At 44.0% G+C, this 13,897-nt stretch overlaps 1 protein-coding gene across 1 annotated transcript in view; it reads left to right on the top strand.

Moving 5' to 3' along the window:
* The window catches only part of PDE6D (phosphodiesterase 6D), a 62,070-nt gene extending 51,770 nt beyond the window's left edge, over positions 1–10,300 (top strand). The window contains exons 5-8 of the mRNA XM_073358877.1: positions 2,864–2,952; positions 6,495–6,620; positions 7,323–7,428; positions 9,683–10,300. Of these exons, the coding sequence (XP_073214978.1) occupies positions 2,864–2,952; positions 6,495–6,620; positions 7,323–7,428; positions 9,683–9,764 (403 nt within the window). The 3' untranslated portion in view covers positions 9,765–10,300. The remainder of the gene's footprint in view (positions 1–2,863; positions 2,953–6,494; positions 6,621–7,322; positions 7,429–9,682) is intronic.
* Positions 10,301–13,897: the final 3,597 nt, after the last annotated feature.

Raw genomic sequence — 13,897 nt, 5'->3', positions numbered from 1 at the left:
GAAGAAAAATACAAAATTTTAATTAAAAATCTGAATTTGAAGGACTTTGTCCAGTTCAAGATGATCTTTTGTATGTATGTGGGGATAGATTATTTTTCCTTTTTCATAATGCTTAGCTTCTTGGGGGGGAAAACTTTCTAAAATGGCTAGTGTATTATGGTCTGTTAAAGTATGCTTGAATGTATAAAGGGTAGTTGGTGCCATTTGTTTGTTTACGGGTTTTTTTAAACCCTGTTTTGCATTCGTAACTATGGCCAGGTTGATTTTTAAATTTATTTTTTCATTCATAGACGTGTACAAGAGCTTGTGCTGAGTTTACACATAAATCCATCATGGCTAGGAGTTCTTTAGCCACATTCATTTGGTACTGCAATTCAAGCCTAGATTGTTGAAATACAAGGTATCTGCCAGGAATTATTGCATGAATTGCTGACCTACAAACTCAGGACAGCCGGGATCTAGTGTTAAGCTTTTTACTTCTAATTGATCTTTAGGTTGACAGAATACAAAGCACAGAGGAGACAATCACACATGGCTTTATCATTACACTGGAACATCAATATAGACTGAAATTTGACAGGGAGACTGCCTGGAAGTCTAACACCTTTAATGTCAAAATAAATTGCAGTGTCCAATATGCAGGCATAATTTAAATGACCAGTTACTTTGGATTTCAACTAGAGAGAAATCTTTTTTAGACTGTCAATTTCTGTCCTTTATGCCTACACAGTATTTTTACTGACCAAAAATAGAAGGTCAGTAGAGCCCCATAGCCCTGTGCTTAAAGTAATAATGTCACATTCATCCATCTGTTGTGTTCATGCCAGTAATCGAGTTATGAGGCTATAGTTGTTCCACTCAGAATTTTCTTTCAAGTGCGTAACTTGTTTTGAAAATAAAATTAGGCTCCTAAGTCACGTAGGCTTTGCAATGCTGAGTGGAGCAACGGCTAAATACCTTTTAAAATCTGCACCTCCCTACCTCACTAGTGCGTTGTAAAGATAACTATGTTAAAGCTTGTGAGATGCTCAGATACTGTGGTAATTGGGTCATAGAAGTACCTTAAAATAGAGAAGTATGGTGTCATTCATGGTGATCCTCTGGTTTATAGGTGTCTGGATTGCACACAGCTATCTAAGCAAATATCTCATTTCTAGCCCTGTTTATGGTTGTCTGTTGGAAATTTTATATTTAAAAATTGTTAGAAATCTTAACTCAATTTCCTCCCTCCTCCACATACACAATTTTCAAACAAACATACATAACTAAGTAAAATAAAAGCTGCTAAAGCATGTGTTTTCTTCCCCGGGCTCCAGAAACACCTTGAGTACTTCCAGTACTGTCACTGAGCAATAGAGAGATTAAGAGTTTTGTGAGTCTGCCCAGAGATTAAGTACATGAGAAACTAAAATAAATACATGCATATAATTCTGCTTATCCTCCCATGTCAAGCTTCATGTTACCCCCCAGCCCAACTCTCCTCCAGTTTTTCCCACCCTCATCTGCCTTTTTGTCAGCTTCTCGCACAATCACCTTCTTCGAGGCAGCCCTTTGTACCTAGCATAACCTCTGAGTTCATCCACAAGGCCCCCTCTGGCTCACTCCTAAAGACCCACCTCTGCTGTGCTGCTACAGTGAATAGCTTTGACTTGTATAAATAACCTGATTAATTATTATTCTTCCCCCAAACCGCTGTCTTAGAATGCACGCTTTGCATGACAGGGGATGTCCCTTCTTGAATGCCTGGAAAGTGCCAAGCACATAGTGGACACTGACAAATTAACCAGTACCTAGAGAGGATGCTGCAAAAGTCTTAATGGCATTTTCTGCTGTTTTTCCATAGGTTCACACTGCAGCTATCTTCTAAAGGGCAGAGGTCCTGCTACTCTCCAATACTTCAGCATGTAAATGCTGGTGACTTCATGAGTGCCCCTATGATCAGCTGTGGAAGCAGGGAGTGTGGTTTTGGGAGTATGGCAAGTCTGCTTCAGCCTTTTTGAAAGCTATAACTCTATTCATCAGGATATACAATATTGACGATCCAAAATAGTTTTGCAGATTCCCAATTCCAGAGTATGGGGGTGTGCACAGCATTGACAATGGGAAAGCTTTTCAACAGCACAAATAACACTTAGGCTAATTGCTATTTGTGCCTTTGAAAGTGTCTGTATTCCACACTCCTATATAACTTCCATGAGTATTACATCAATCCATACCATTAGAAGTCTGGTACATAACACTTACAAACTTACTCCCTCTCACTGGTGTGTTTAGCTCTTGTGCCTTGGGGAAACTCCACCAGGGGTGTGCTGTTCTTAGAGAATTCCAGTTAATATGAGAGTTACATGTGCCAAAAATGTCAGAACAAAGTTCTTTACCACACTCTGCAGATCAGGAAAATTGATCCAACATTCTTTCTCTAGTGACACACGGGGTGTGTTTCTCTTATGTTTCTCCTTTCCCCATTCCTCTTGAGAGCTGGGGGAATGGTGATGAGGAATCGTATTATAGAATTATCTGCTATAGAAGCTAATGCTGCTGCTTGCTTCCCTGCAGTACAGTGATGTTTACCTGATCCAGTAGAATATAGTGCACAAGGCCCAAGAGCGTCAGTTTTAAGGAAAAACTTAGAGTGGATGTCCTTCACTTGTTGCGTTGACTCTGGTCTAATGTTGGTTTGTTCTTAAACCATGAGCGGGACATCTCCCCTCGTTGGCGCTGTAGGTCCAAATACATGGCGTGTCAAAGTAAGGTTTTAGTATAACTCCTGCTTAATTCTGAGTAGCCTGTTTCAGTGCTAGGCAAAGACTGATGGGCACAGCGTCTAAAAGCACAGTTCGTTTCCTTAATCACCTCCAATCAGAAATTGGATGAACCTTCGGGATGCAGAGACGGGGAAAATCCTCTGGCAAGGAACAGAAGATCTGTCTGTACCTGGGGTGGAGCATGAAGGTAAGGTGTGGCCTCACTGTTGGGTTGGGTAATACAGTATCTACGGGGCATGACTGCAGTCAGCATGGCACTGCTTTTGAAGGATAGACCGTTTGCTTGGACTTTGATTCTACAGCACAAGGAGCAGGTGAGTCAGCTGCAGGCAAAGGAGAGATGTTAAGACTGAATACAAGGAGCTCAGTGGGTTAATTTACTTCTGCACACCTGATTGTCAAACTTTTCCTCTTAATCCTTTGGGGGGGAAAAAAGCCTTATCACATAGTGTGACTAGGACTGGGCTAGTAGTTGTATTGATCACAGTTGAGGCACAGTGGGAGAGCTACATGGGGAAATGTGCACACTGTTGGCCCTCTGCCAGCTTGACCAGTCCTATTACTTTCTGCAAAGCATTGGGAGAATTTAGTGCTGAAATGGTAAATGGGACCCTTCTGTGCTCTCCACTTCTGTCTGTGGCTTCTCTTCCCTTTCTGCCTTTGGTATCTGTACCTAGAGGCCTAGCAAAGTATTCCATTGTCCATTACCCTGCTTTGATATCTAATGTCGGAAAGGGATAGTAATTGAAAGCAAGCTTACTGCAATATAGACTGTTTGTCACACTGGCTATGCATAGAACAGCATGGCCTCAGTGAATTCACTCCAAAGGCTTTTCTGATAATGTGAGCACCATGCAAATGATCTATGAAGAGTGGCGTGACCTTGGTCATCCATTTACTTCAGTGTTACTTATGAATTTTTGCTTAAACGACAAGGGCCGAATCCTGCTTGGGGATACGAGGGCATTCATCTTTCTGTGAATTATAAAATCTCCTACCATGCAAGGGCAGCAGGCACATGGCACCAGAGAGTGGCAGCAGGATCCAACTCTTATATTATTCCTTTGTAAAGTGGGGGTTTTTTTTGTTTAAGTAGTAATGCTGTCAGGGTAGAGAGGATGGAGAATTGGAGCTGTTTAATACAGTTCAGGGCTGGGGAGGACACAGGATAAATTCTTGTCTTTCAGCTACAGAGATTTGGTTTCAAAGCTAGTTTGGGTCACAAATGAAATGGACTTGCTACTCCTAATCAGGTCCCTCATGGACACTCTTCCACTTCACACAAACAGTGCACAGTGGGGCATGATAGTCTCTGCTCAAGAGAGGCCTGATGCTGTAATGGGAATGTTGAGAGTCTGACTTGAAATGCAGAGTTAGATAAGAGAAGCACTGTGTTAAAACATTAATCTGGCCTCTTCTGAGCTCATCCACTTGGGCCTGACAAGTCTCTCCTGGTCTCACTCCAGTGCTTTTTAGCAGCAAATAGCTGCAGTCCTGTTAACATACCTACTGACATACTCTGCTAGGATTGCACACCTAGGAAAAAACTGGAAATGCCATTATTACAAACACAACTGAACATATACGGGTCTGGTTCTGAAACCAAGGAAATATTTAACAATACATCAGAACTCTGTAGAACAGGGTTTATTCAGATGCCTGAAAGTTTCCAGCAATTTTAAATACAACTGTAATAAAATAATTGAAACACAGCTTTAAATAAAACAAGGTAATTCTGCAGCCTGGTGCTTTGTTGCTTAAACTATGGGGTAGTGCTGCTTTGCCCTCTTTTTAGCCACTGTGTAATATTGGGTGTGAAGGCAAGAAAGGAGCACGAAAGAGAGGAGAGTAGCTAATAGCAGCCCAGGGAGAAGTAAGACACTGGGCTGCAGGAAGCAGAAAATGTAAACCCTGAGGCATTTGTTCCCATTGTTCTCTGACTTCCTCTTACAACTTCTCCCTAGAGGCACTGATAGCTTTTGAGTCTTCTTCCTTCATTGTATATAGACAGACTGTTACACTTCCCTGGCTCTATGTACCTTCTGTAGACTACAGGGTGGAGTGTTTTTTTTCTTGTGGATAGAAGAGAAGATTGGGACTCATGAGTTCTATTCCCCGCTCTATCACTTGGGCAAGTCCTATTGCCTCTCTGTACCTTAGATTTCCCTGCTGTATAAAACCGCAATAATATTTGCCTACTTCACAGGTAAACTGGAACTTAATTAAAACAGAGTCTCCGATGTCTTTCAGACTATCCTGCGTCAGAAGTGTATAGTACTAATACCATTACAGCTATTATTTTGTCTTGGCACTTCACAGCAAGTCACAGCCTGGTCATGATGACCATAGAGTCAGATATATAGCAAAAGATTCCAAAGGTCAGCTGTGCAAAATACAGACTGTTGAGTAATTTTAAGACATTTACAGTCATTAACAGAAAAACACCCTATGTCTTAAGGCCCAAATAAATACAATGCACAATGATTTAATGAAGTACTATATCATTAAATGGGCAGGCCATATTCACAATAGGCTGCAGTCTGTACTTGCAAGGAACAGAGGTGGATGTTGGTGTTATGCAGTGAAAATAGCTTAAAACTATTAGTGGATTAGGGGGGTAAAACTTCAAGCAGCTCCATTGTGGTTCTGTTTTTTAAATCATGGGATCGGTGCTCCTCCCTGGGACAAAGTGGTAGCTTACATCATGGTCCCCTGTAGCTCTCTAGATCAGCATCATATCAAAGTCCCAGTCCATTAAACTATTGCACATTAAATGGATTTACCTGGGGTTTGATGGGCTTTTCCTGTTATTAAAGAGCAACTTGCTGTCTGCTCATGGACATTTTGATAGGCTTTCTGTTTAGGAGCAGTTCTGCTCATAAAATAGAAATTTACATGAAAACACTTTCTAGTACACTGTAAGGATATATAATCACACCACTTAAGAGTGAAGGGCTTGGTAGCGTGTTAGTGTACTGAATATGCCCTTTTATCCTTGTTATTGGGACATTTCAGCACAATAACTGATGCTCCCAGACTACCTCCTCTTCCCCTAAAGATCTTACAAAATCAGCTACAGTTTTCCATTTGCTGGTGGTGTCATACCCACCATGGGAGCCCAGCCACATGAGCATGCCAAATCCATTTTGTCTCTAAAAATGTACAGTTGTATTGCCCTTATTGGGATAGGTATTTTGTGAACCAGACACTTCCTGTGCACTTACAGAATGGCTCCCAGGGTCCATGTGAAATCACCCGAATTGCACTTGCTGGGTTGGGAAATGGGAGTTTGGGGGTTGATCACGACACACAGCCTGAAAAGGGGAGCCGAAGGAGGAAAGGGTACTATTTAATGGGCAGAGTATCCCTCTGCCTATTTGCCATGTTTAGCACATTCTCTTAAGTAATTTGTAATGTTGCAGGTCACATTTTAGTCTGAGGTAACAGGGCTTCAGTACTACATTACCAGGAATGAGGAGTCAAGAGACCTGGGTATTTTTCTGGCTGTGCCACAGTCTTGCTTTGAGATTCTGGGCAAGGGATTAGGTTAAAGCTATCTGTGCCTTAGTGTTCACTTCTGTAAAATGGAACTCACATTTTTAGTTGCTTTTTTGGCCTGAACTGTGCTCAGAGCCTCTGTATTGGGTTAGCATTTCAGAGCGTGCCAGAATAGCGCAGGGTTTGTTTTATTATTCGTCAGAGTAATGGTTGTCTGATTTACTTCCACAGCTCGAGTTCCTAAGAAAATTCTGAAATGCAAAGCCGTGTCTCGGGAGCTAAACTTCTCCTCAGCAGAACAAATGGAAAAATTCCGACTGGAACAGAAAGTTTATTTCAAAGGGCAGTGTCTAGAAGGTATCGCTCCATTCTCTGGACACAGTCTGTACTAGAATGTGGTGAACTGAAACTTTGTAAAATGCTGGGATTGTGGGTAATGAGATGGGCTGACCATTTTTTTAATTTTTAAGAGTAACGTGGAGGTGGAGTGTTAGTCGGACCTAATGGGCCAGAGCATTAAAGAGACCATTTCAGAAGCGTATTAACGCTTACGCAAGCACGACTTGTACATGTGACAGCATGATCTAGAATGCCTTGTTGTAATATTACACTTAATCTAGGGGGTATAAGAGTTCAGAACCTTGCTGCCTTGTTTTATTCATTAGGCCCCTACCTTGAGCTTTCTTACACGGGGAAGTTTTTTGAAGAGGGGGAGGATTTAGAACACTCTAAAGATTGGTTAGAAACAATGAAATCTAACTTGGCCCAATTTCTGCTGAGTTAATCACAAGAAAAGTGGCATGACTGTGCCATTGCTCTTCCGATCTGTTCCTCAAGGGCATAGTGGAGGCAGGGAGGGTGTTTAGTGCGGGTTGAGTTGTACAATCCTAGTTTTTACATAGCATTTCCCTTCTTCTGAGTTTACATACAACCTGCTGACAGAGCATAAGGTGTGTCAGTTACTGACCGCTTTAGGAGTTGGGTGTGCAGTCAGGTAAAGAGCAATAGGACCAATGTGGTTTTCATAAAAAGCTTTTGGATCTCTTTTTCACTTCACAGAATGGTTCTTTGAATTTGGCTTTGTGATCCCTAACTCCACAAACACTTGGCAGTCCTTGATAGAGGCAGCACCAGAATCACAGATGATGCCAGCTAATGTTTTAACGTGAGTTGCTTAGGGTTAGAGAATCTGAACACTCGGGGGCAGGAGGTTGGGGGAGGAACAGGGAAGGGGGAAGCAGGTCTTGGCATTTCCATGGGTGCAGAAGAGTAAAATTGGAGGATTGTTCAAAATGTGAAAGAGGAGGGGAGTTGATATTGACTTTTTCACGTTCCATACTGCCAGCTCTTGAGGGACTTCCCCATTTCCCTCTTTCCCATAGGTCTAATTTGCTTTAATAGAGCTGCTAAGACTTTTGAGAAACTGGAATTGATTCTATGTTAAATACTGGAGCTGCCTTTAAAGGTGACTATATGAAGGAGTTTTTAAAATTCTGTTCTAATGCCCTCAACATCCAGGCTAAGCAGCTACTCAGTGCATTCCCATAAAGCCAGCTGTTACTGACTGGCTCTTGCTCTGAGATCCCTGCAGACCTTATTCAGGTGGTGTCACGCAGGGGACCTCTGTGACCTGAAGTTGGCTTCTGGTGCTCGTTTAACACTATACTCTTTTGCCAGGCTTCAAATATGTTACCCTCTTTTGGATATAAAATAACGTAGTTATGCAAAATAGCATGTGAACAAAATAAAAGCCCTCTAATTGACTCCTTACACGTTGATGTCAGAGGAAATCAGCAATTTATGGACTTAGATCAGGCTAGTGAGTACCAGGGCGTCACTTTGAATGGGAGGTTTGATGGAAGAGAAGCCTAGAGGCAGACCCTTGGCAAGCAGTAAATCCCTGAAAAAGGCCAGCATCCCTATAGGAGCTGTCCCCAGGCTAGATATGTGCTGGCAAAACATTTCTCTCTGTCTGTAACCAGCAGAGCCAGGAGGAGTTTAGGCAGATAGCAGGAACCTGGTCGCACCAAGATTGGTGTGCTCCTAGAAGATCCTTCTTGTCAAACTTCCCCTTGCTCCCTCCCTGCCCTGGTGGAAACTAGACATACAGTGAGGGAGCTTTGGTTGCAGCCGCCATCTTTGATGTCACAAAAGTCTTTGACAGCACTTTTCAGAAAGAGGAAAGACTATGAAGAGGGAACAATAAGTGAAGTGGTTAGAGCAGTGCTACCTGGGAGCCCTTTTTGTGGGCACTGCAAGCAAACCCAGCTCCCAGTGAGCACCGGGGAAGCCAGACTACAAAATCCAGAATAAAGACAAAAGCTCACTGGATGAGACACAATTCTCCCCACCTCAGGAAGCAGAAAGTTTTCAGGACTGAGCCCTACTGAGGGTGGCAAGGGTACACGAGCATTTTCCACCCCCCAGTTCTCTGTAGGTTCCAGATTCACCAATCTTACTAGGCCTCTCAGTTCTCCATTCCACTCTCCAAAGGCCTCCTAAAATTAGAGCCTTGAAACCTGAGCCAAACCCAGCTGGACCCAACTTCAAGTGTCAGGTCAGGTCTGAAAACAAGTGTCAGGTCAGGTCAGGTCTGGGGCTGGCAGAGCAGCTGCATCCCAGCTCTTGCCGACCACCACCGCCTCGCTGCATTGGATACGCTGATGAGTAGCAGCATCTCTCACTCTGCAGCACACCCAGCATTAGTATACTATGCTTCTGCTTTAGTATACAGAACACAGAAAACCAACTTGGACCAGCAAAGTGTGCAGTCATACCCAAAGTCTATATTCCATGTGGGACACTAGATCTTTCCACTGCGGTTCAGACAAGACACTTGCTTTTAAGCATTTCTTGGGAGAATCACATCGACTGCTAGAGGGCATATGGGGACATGGAGAGGAATAACAGCGTAGGAAGTGTGGTGCTGCTTTTCATCTCTCCCAGTAGAGAATGAGTAATACAAGGTGACCAGCCACGCTACAACTTTACCTATGGCTTCAAAAACATTGTGCAGAAGTTAACCATTCATGGGTGTCATATACATCCCCTCCCTGCTCTGCCCTGTGACACAGCCAGTGTGCCATTCAACCCAGTGAACAGAAACGGTTCATCTTGACATGGGGGAGCAGCTCCCTGTAGGAATGCAATGGGCAAGTCTCATTGTCTGTGGAAAATAAGGCTGATAGCACTTTGTAAAGAACAGCCCTCCCTTATAGTCCATTGCTGATGGCGTCGGGTTACAGTGCTGCTACCGTTTGCATTATTCAATGCTTGCAATAAATATTCTTAAATAAAAGGCAGCGGGTATTGTGGGGACAGGGAGTTAGCTCAAGCCAGCAAGAGCACTGTTAGCTGTAGTATTCTGTAATTGCTTTTGTCTAATATCTCCTTGCTTTCCTTTCAATTTCCCTCCACAGTGGTAACGTTATTATAGAAACCAAGTTCTTCGATGATGACCTCCTTGTAAGCACTTCCAGAGTGAGACTTTTCTACGTTTGAGATAAGGGGGCTTTTGGGGGCTGTTTTTAGTTTTCCTCCGTACAGTTCTTGGTGCAGAACCCCTTGCCTATCCAGTGGAAGACTCTTCCTGTAGGTGTGAGCCTGGGGACCAGCTCACCGGGGGTTGTGACGTTTGCCCATCAGTTATTTGGTTTTCCCCTACGACCAAACCCAACCCTGAGAGACGCAACCATCAGCTCAGTGATGGGGGGAAATAAAGACTCTGTAAAAATGGGCAAAAAATGGTTGTGCAGAACCAATACTGTAAATTATGTTAGTTTCATCCTTTGTACTTCTCTGGATCTTGGTAAGTAATCACTCATTTCCACTTGCACCTTCTCTCGGCACTTTGTTTTGGATTAAGTTAACTTTTTCCTTTCCCATGTTTAGTTTTTATGCTTTCTCTGGATTTCTGTGTAGTGGTCTATACATTCTCATATCCTAAACTTGTAAAATAGTCTGATATTACATAATGTAATTAAAGCAAATTTCTGAATTAAAACATTCGTACCGTCCAAAGGATGGAAACGCTTTTAGCTGTGTTTTTCCCCTCTTATTTTAAAAATGTGAGCAAGTGACAGACTGCAGTGTAAAAGCCCATTGCCAGCAAGCCAACGGCAGCAGAACAAAGGTCTCATCAGCACTGCCATACTAAATTCTCTCTGGACTCTTTGATCCTCAAGGCTTCCTCCAAATAAGGTGAAAACTATAGCTGATGACCAGGTCTTCCTTCAGATTCCCCCCTCCACACTAGGATTGTCTCTGTTCATTCAACCAGTGGTTAACCTAAGCTTACTCATTTCCCTGGGTAGCAATGCACAGACGTTAGTTTATCCAGACTCCACTGGGTATGTCCAAAACCCTCTGGAAAATGGGAGTTATACTGAATAGACTAGCACTTAACATAGTCCACCGTGTTCACAAACTTCAGGAAGAGAGGCATTAGCTATGATCACTAAAGATGTCTCTTTCTTGAGTTTACTAGAGACTAAAATGCTGTATTTGGGGCTCTGTTTGGGCTACAGTGGCTAACATCAAGTGTAAGAGAGTGACCTTAAGCTTTTCTCCCAGGCCACAGGAGACCCTGGCCACAGCCAGTTATTTCCACTAGGTGGCTTATACACAGGCCTCACTTTTTTTTATTTCTTGCAAGGGGGACCCTGCCCTTGTGGGCCTTCTTAAGTCTCTTTTGATGGGGATCCAAAGGAAGTTAAATGTCCCAGCACACCCAAGAATGACTTCCCAGAGCCAACTGAAAGGGAAAGAGGCCAACTGTACTTTCATACTTCAGGGCTGTCTGTGTAGCTGTTTTCAAGGAGTCCTTCTGGCTGGGTGGTTGAATGGGGCTTTCTCTGTGGGGCTTACCCTGGGAGTCTGCTGCACTCCCTGTAGAGTCTGGGTGGAAAGCTTCTGGCTGGGAGCTCCGCCTGTGGCTTAAGGAATCACTCCACCCATTTACTACCCAGGGTGATCTTCTCCATAGCTGACTGCAGCCATTTCCTTCTTTTTAAAGACCTCTTCTCTACCATACATGATTGATAGGGCCAGAGGGGCAGGGCTAGCCCCACACACTGTTCTTGTCTGGGGCCTTCTTCCTCCGTGTGGGCCTATCTACTGTCCACAGGGCGCTTCTGCTGCAAAGGGCTTTTCCAAACACACACACACTCATTCACAGCTCCTGTTACATTTCTTATCATTAGCAATCTTCATTCCCTTAGTAAACTTAAATCTTGCACAGACCGTGCCTTCAGTTTCTGTTCTCAGACATCACTGGCAATTTTATGATTAGTGGACATTGATGAACTTAACTAGGAGGATTGTGAGATCAAACCATCCTGTGAATGGGGACTGATGCAAAAGAAAATGATAGGGAATAAGGGAAATGCATCATTTCAGTGCCTGAATTGATGCTGGATTGTTAATCTGGGAGAAGAAAGTGCATTATCCCCAGCAGCAGCTTCCTCCTAATGTGTCTGTGCCTGCCGGATATATGGGGCAGAGCATTCCCAGCATCATGCCCCAACTAGGCAATCTCTTAGGAGGGGACCACGACTGTTTGAAACACTAGTACGTCAAAGCACTCTATGAAACTTCCAGTGTGCGGTAGTTGGGTCCACATGGCCCACATGCTACTGCGCTGTAGATTCACACTTCGGCTTGCTGTACACTAAATCACCGGGTAGACAAGTCCCGAGAATCATACAGTGGGCGACCGGGAGAGGAGAGGTGGGGCTATGTGTGTGGTTGGGGGTGAGAATCTCCATTTGGAAGCAGTTGGCAAATTGGAAGGAGAGTCACTTTAACCCATGAAATGTAAACCCTGTGCCAAGCGGGCTCGTGGCCTGGGGCCAGGTCAAAATTCAGGCGCACATGCCCCAAAGCCAGCACAGTCCGAATGCGCCAGGTAAGTCGCATGTAAATTACCCAGCTTTATAGCATGGCCTCCTATTTTCAAACTGCTTTTCAAACCCAAAATAACCTACATACGCCAGGTAAAGTTACAGCACAGGGCTGCTCTCGACTGTCCTGGTAAACAGTTTTAGCTCATTTCAGTGTTTACATGGAGCTACATTCTGATGTTTACCACTATGCCTCCAACTGGCAGTTCAGGCAGAGTTAGCCAGTGACACGCTGCAGAGGCGGCTTCTTGTCAACAAGAAAAGCTACAACCTAGTAGCAGGGTGCGTTTTTCAGATTAATAAAAGAGGAATGCATGATTTTTAAAAAAGCCTCTCAGTTTGTGGGGGCCTGTAATACCTGGGATATTAATTTTTACACCCTTGAGCCTATGCTTGCTTCTGTTGAACCGGTCTTCGTTTGTGATTACCTCCTTGGAGAATTGCACCTCTTCCAACCTGTTGCTATGATGGCAGCTTTTAGGTATCAGAGTAACAGCCGTGTTAGTCTGTATTCGCAAAAAGAAAAGGAGGACTTGTGGCACCTTAGAGACTAACCAATTTATTAGAGCATAAGCTTTCGTGAGCTACAGCTCACTTCTTCAGATGCATATCGTGGAAACTGCAGCAGGCTTTATATATACACAGAGAATATGAAACAATACCTATTCCCACCCCACTGTCCTGCTGGTAATAGCTTATCTAAAGTGATTTCCAGCACAAATCCAGGTTTTCTCACCCTCCACCCCCCCACACAAATTCACTCTCCTGCTGGTGATAGCCCATCCAAAGTGATAACTCTTTACACAATGTGCATGACAATTAAGCTGGGCTATTTCCTGCATAAATCCAGGTTCTCACATCCCCCCCACCCCCATACACACACAAACTCACTCTCCTGCTGGTAATAGCTCATCCAAACTGACCACTCTTCAAGTTAAAATCCAAGTTAAACCAGAACATCTGGGGGGGGGGGGGTAGGAAAAAACAAGAGGAAACAGGCTACCTTGCATAATGACTTAGCCACTCCAAGTCTCTATTTAAGCCTAAATTAATAGTATCCAATTTGCAAATGAATTCCAATTCAGCAGTTTCTCGCTGGAGTCTGGATTTGAAGTTTTTTTGTTTTAAGATAGCGACCTTCATGTCTGTGATCGCGTGACCAGAGAGATTGAAGTGTTCTCCGACTGGTTTATGAATGCTCTTGAATGTGAGCTGTCCCTGTGGTCGAGGGTTCTGCGATGCCCATGCTGGAAATGCAGCAAGACAAGGGGGTGGGGAGGTAGGCCTGAGGTTTTGACTTTGTTTCTCTGTAACTGAGGTGTGAAATAGAGGCTGATTAGACTAGGCTCCAGCAGCACAGGGCACAGCAAGCCTGGCACCCTCTACACCTGCACCGCTCCTAATACAGCGTACTGGGCGGTGCAATCGCCGAGGAGGAGCTGGCCCAGGATGTATTCCAAAAGGCCTTCAGCTTATCCATCTTAACCAAGGTGACATTTTGTCACCTGCTGGAGGCAGTGATTACGCCACTGTACCGCCCTGTGCCCCCGTTTTCCTGCCCATCCTGGTGAAGCTCTTTGGGGCAAGTAGATAGCACCCAACACGATGGGGCCCCAATCTTGGCTGGGGCCTCAGGGTACCAGAGTAATGTAATTGCACTGGCAGCGTGCAGGGCATGGTTTCTAGGTGAGTGGAATGCTGGTGAATGATGCTTCATTGACAGCCCTGGAGACA

This window comes from Lepidochelys kempii, chromosome 9, assembly GCF_965140265.1.
Source record: "Lepidochelys kempii isolate rLepKem1 chromosome 9, rLepKem1.hap2, whole genome shotgun sequence".
In the NCBI taxonomy this organism is placed as follows: Eukaryota; Metazoa; Chordata; order Testudines; family Cheloniidae; genus Lepidochelys; species Lepidochelys kempii.
Note: the sequence above shows the minus strand (reverse complement) of the source record. Positions and strands in the feature narration are given on the sequence as shown.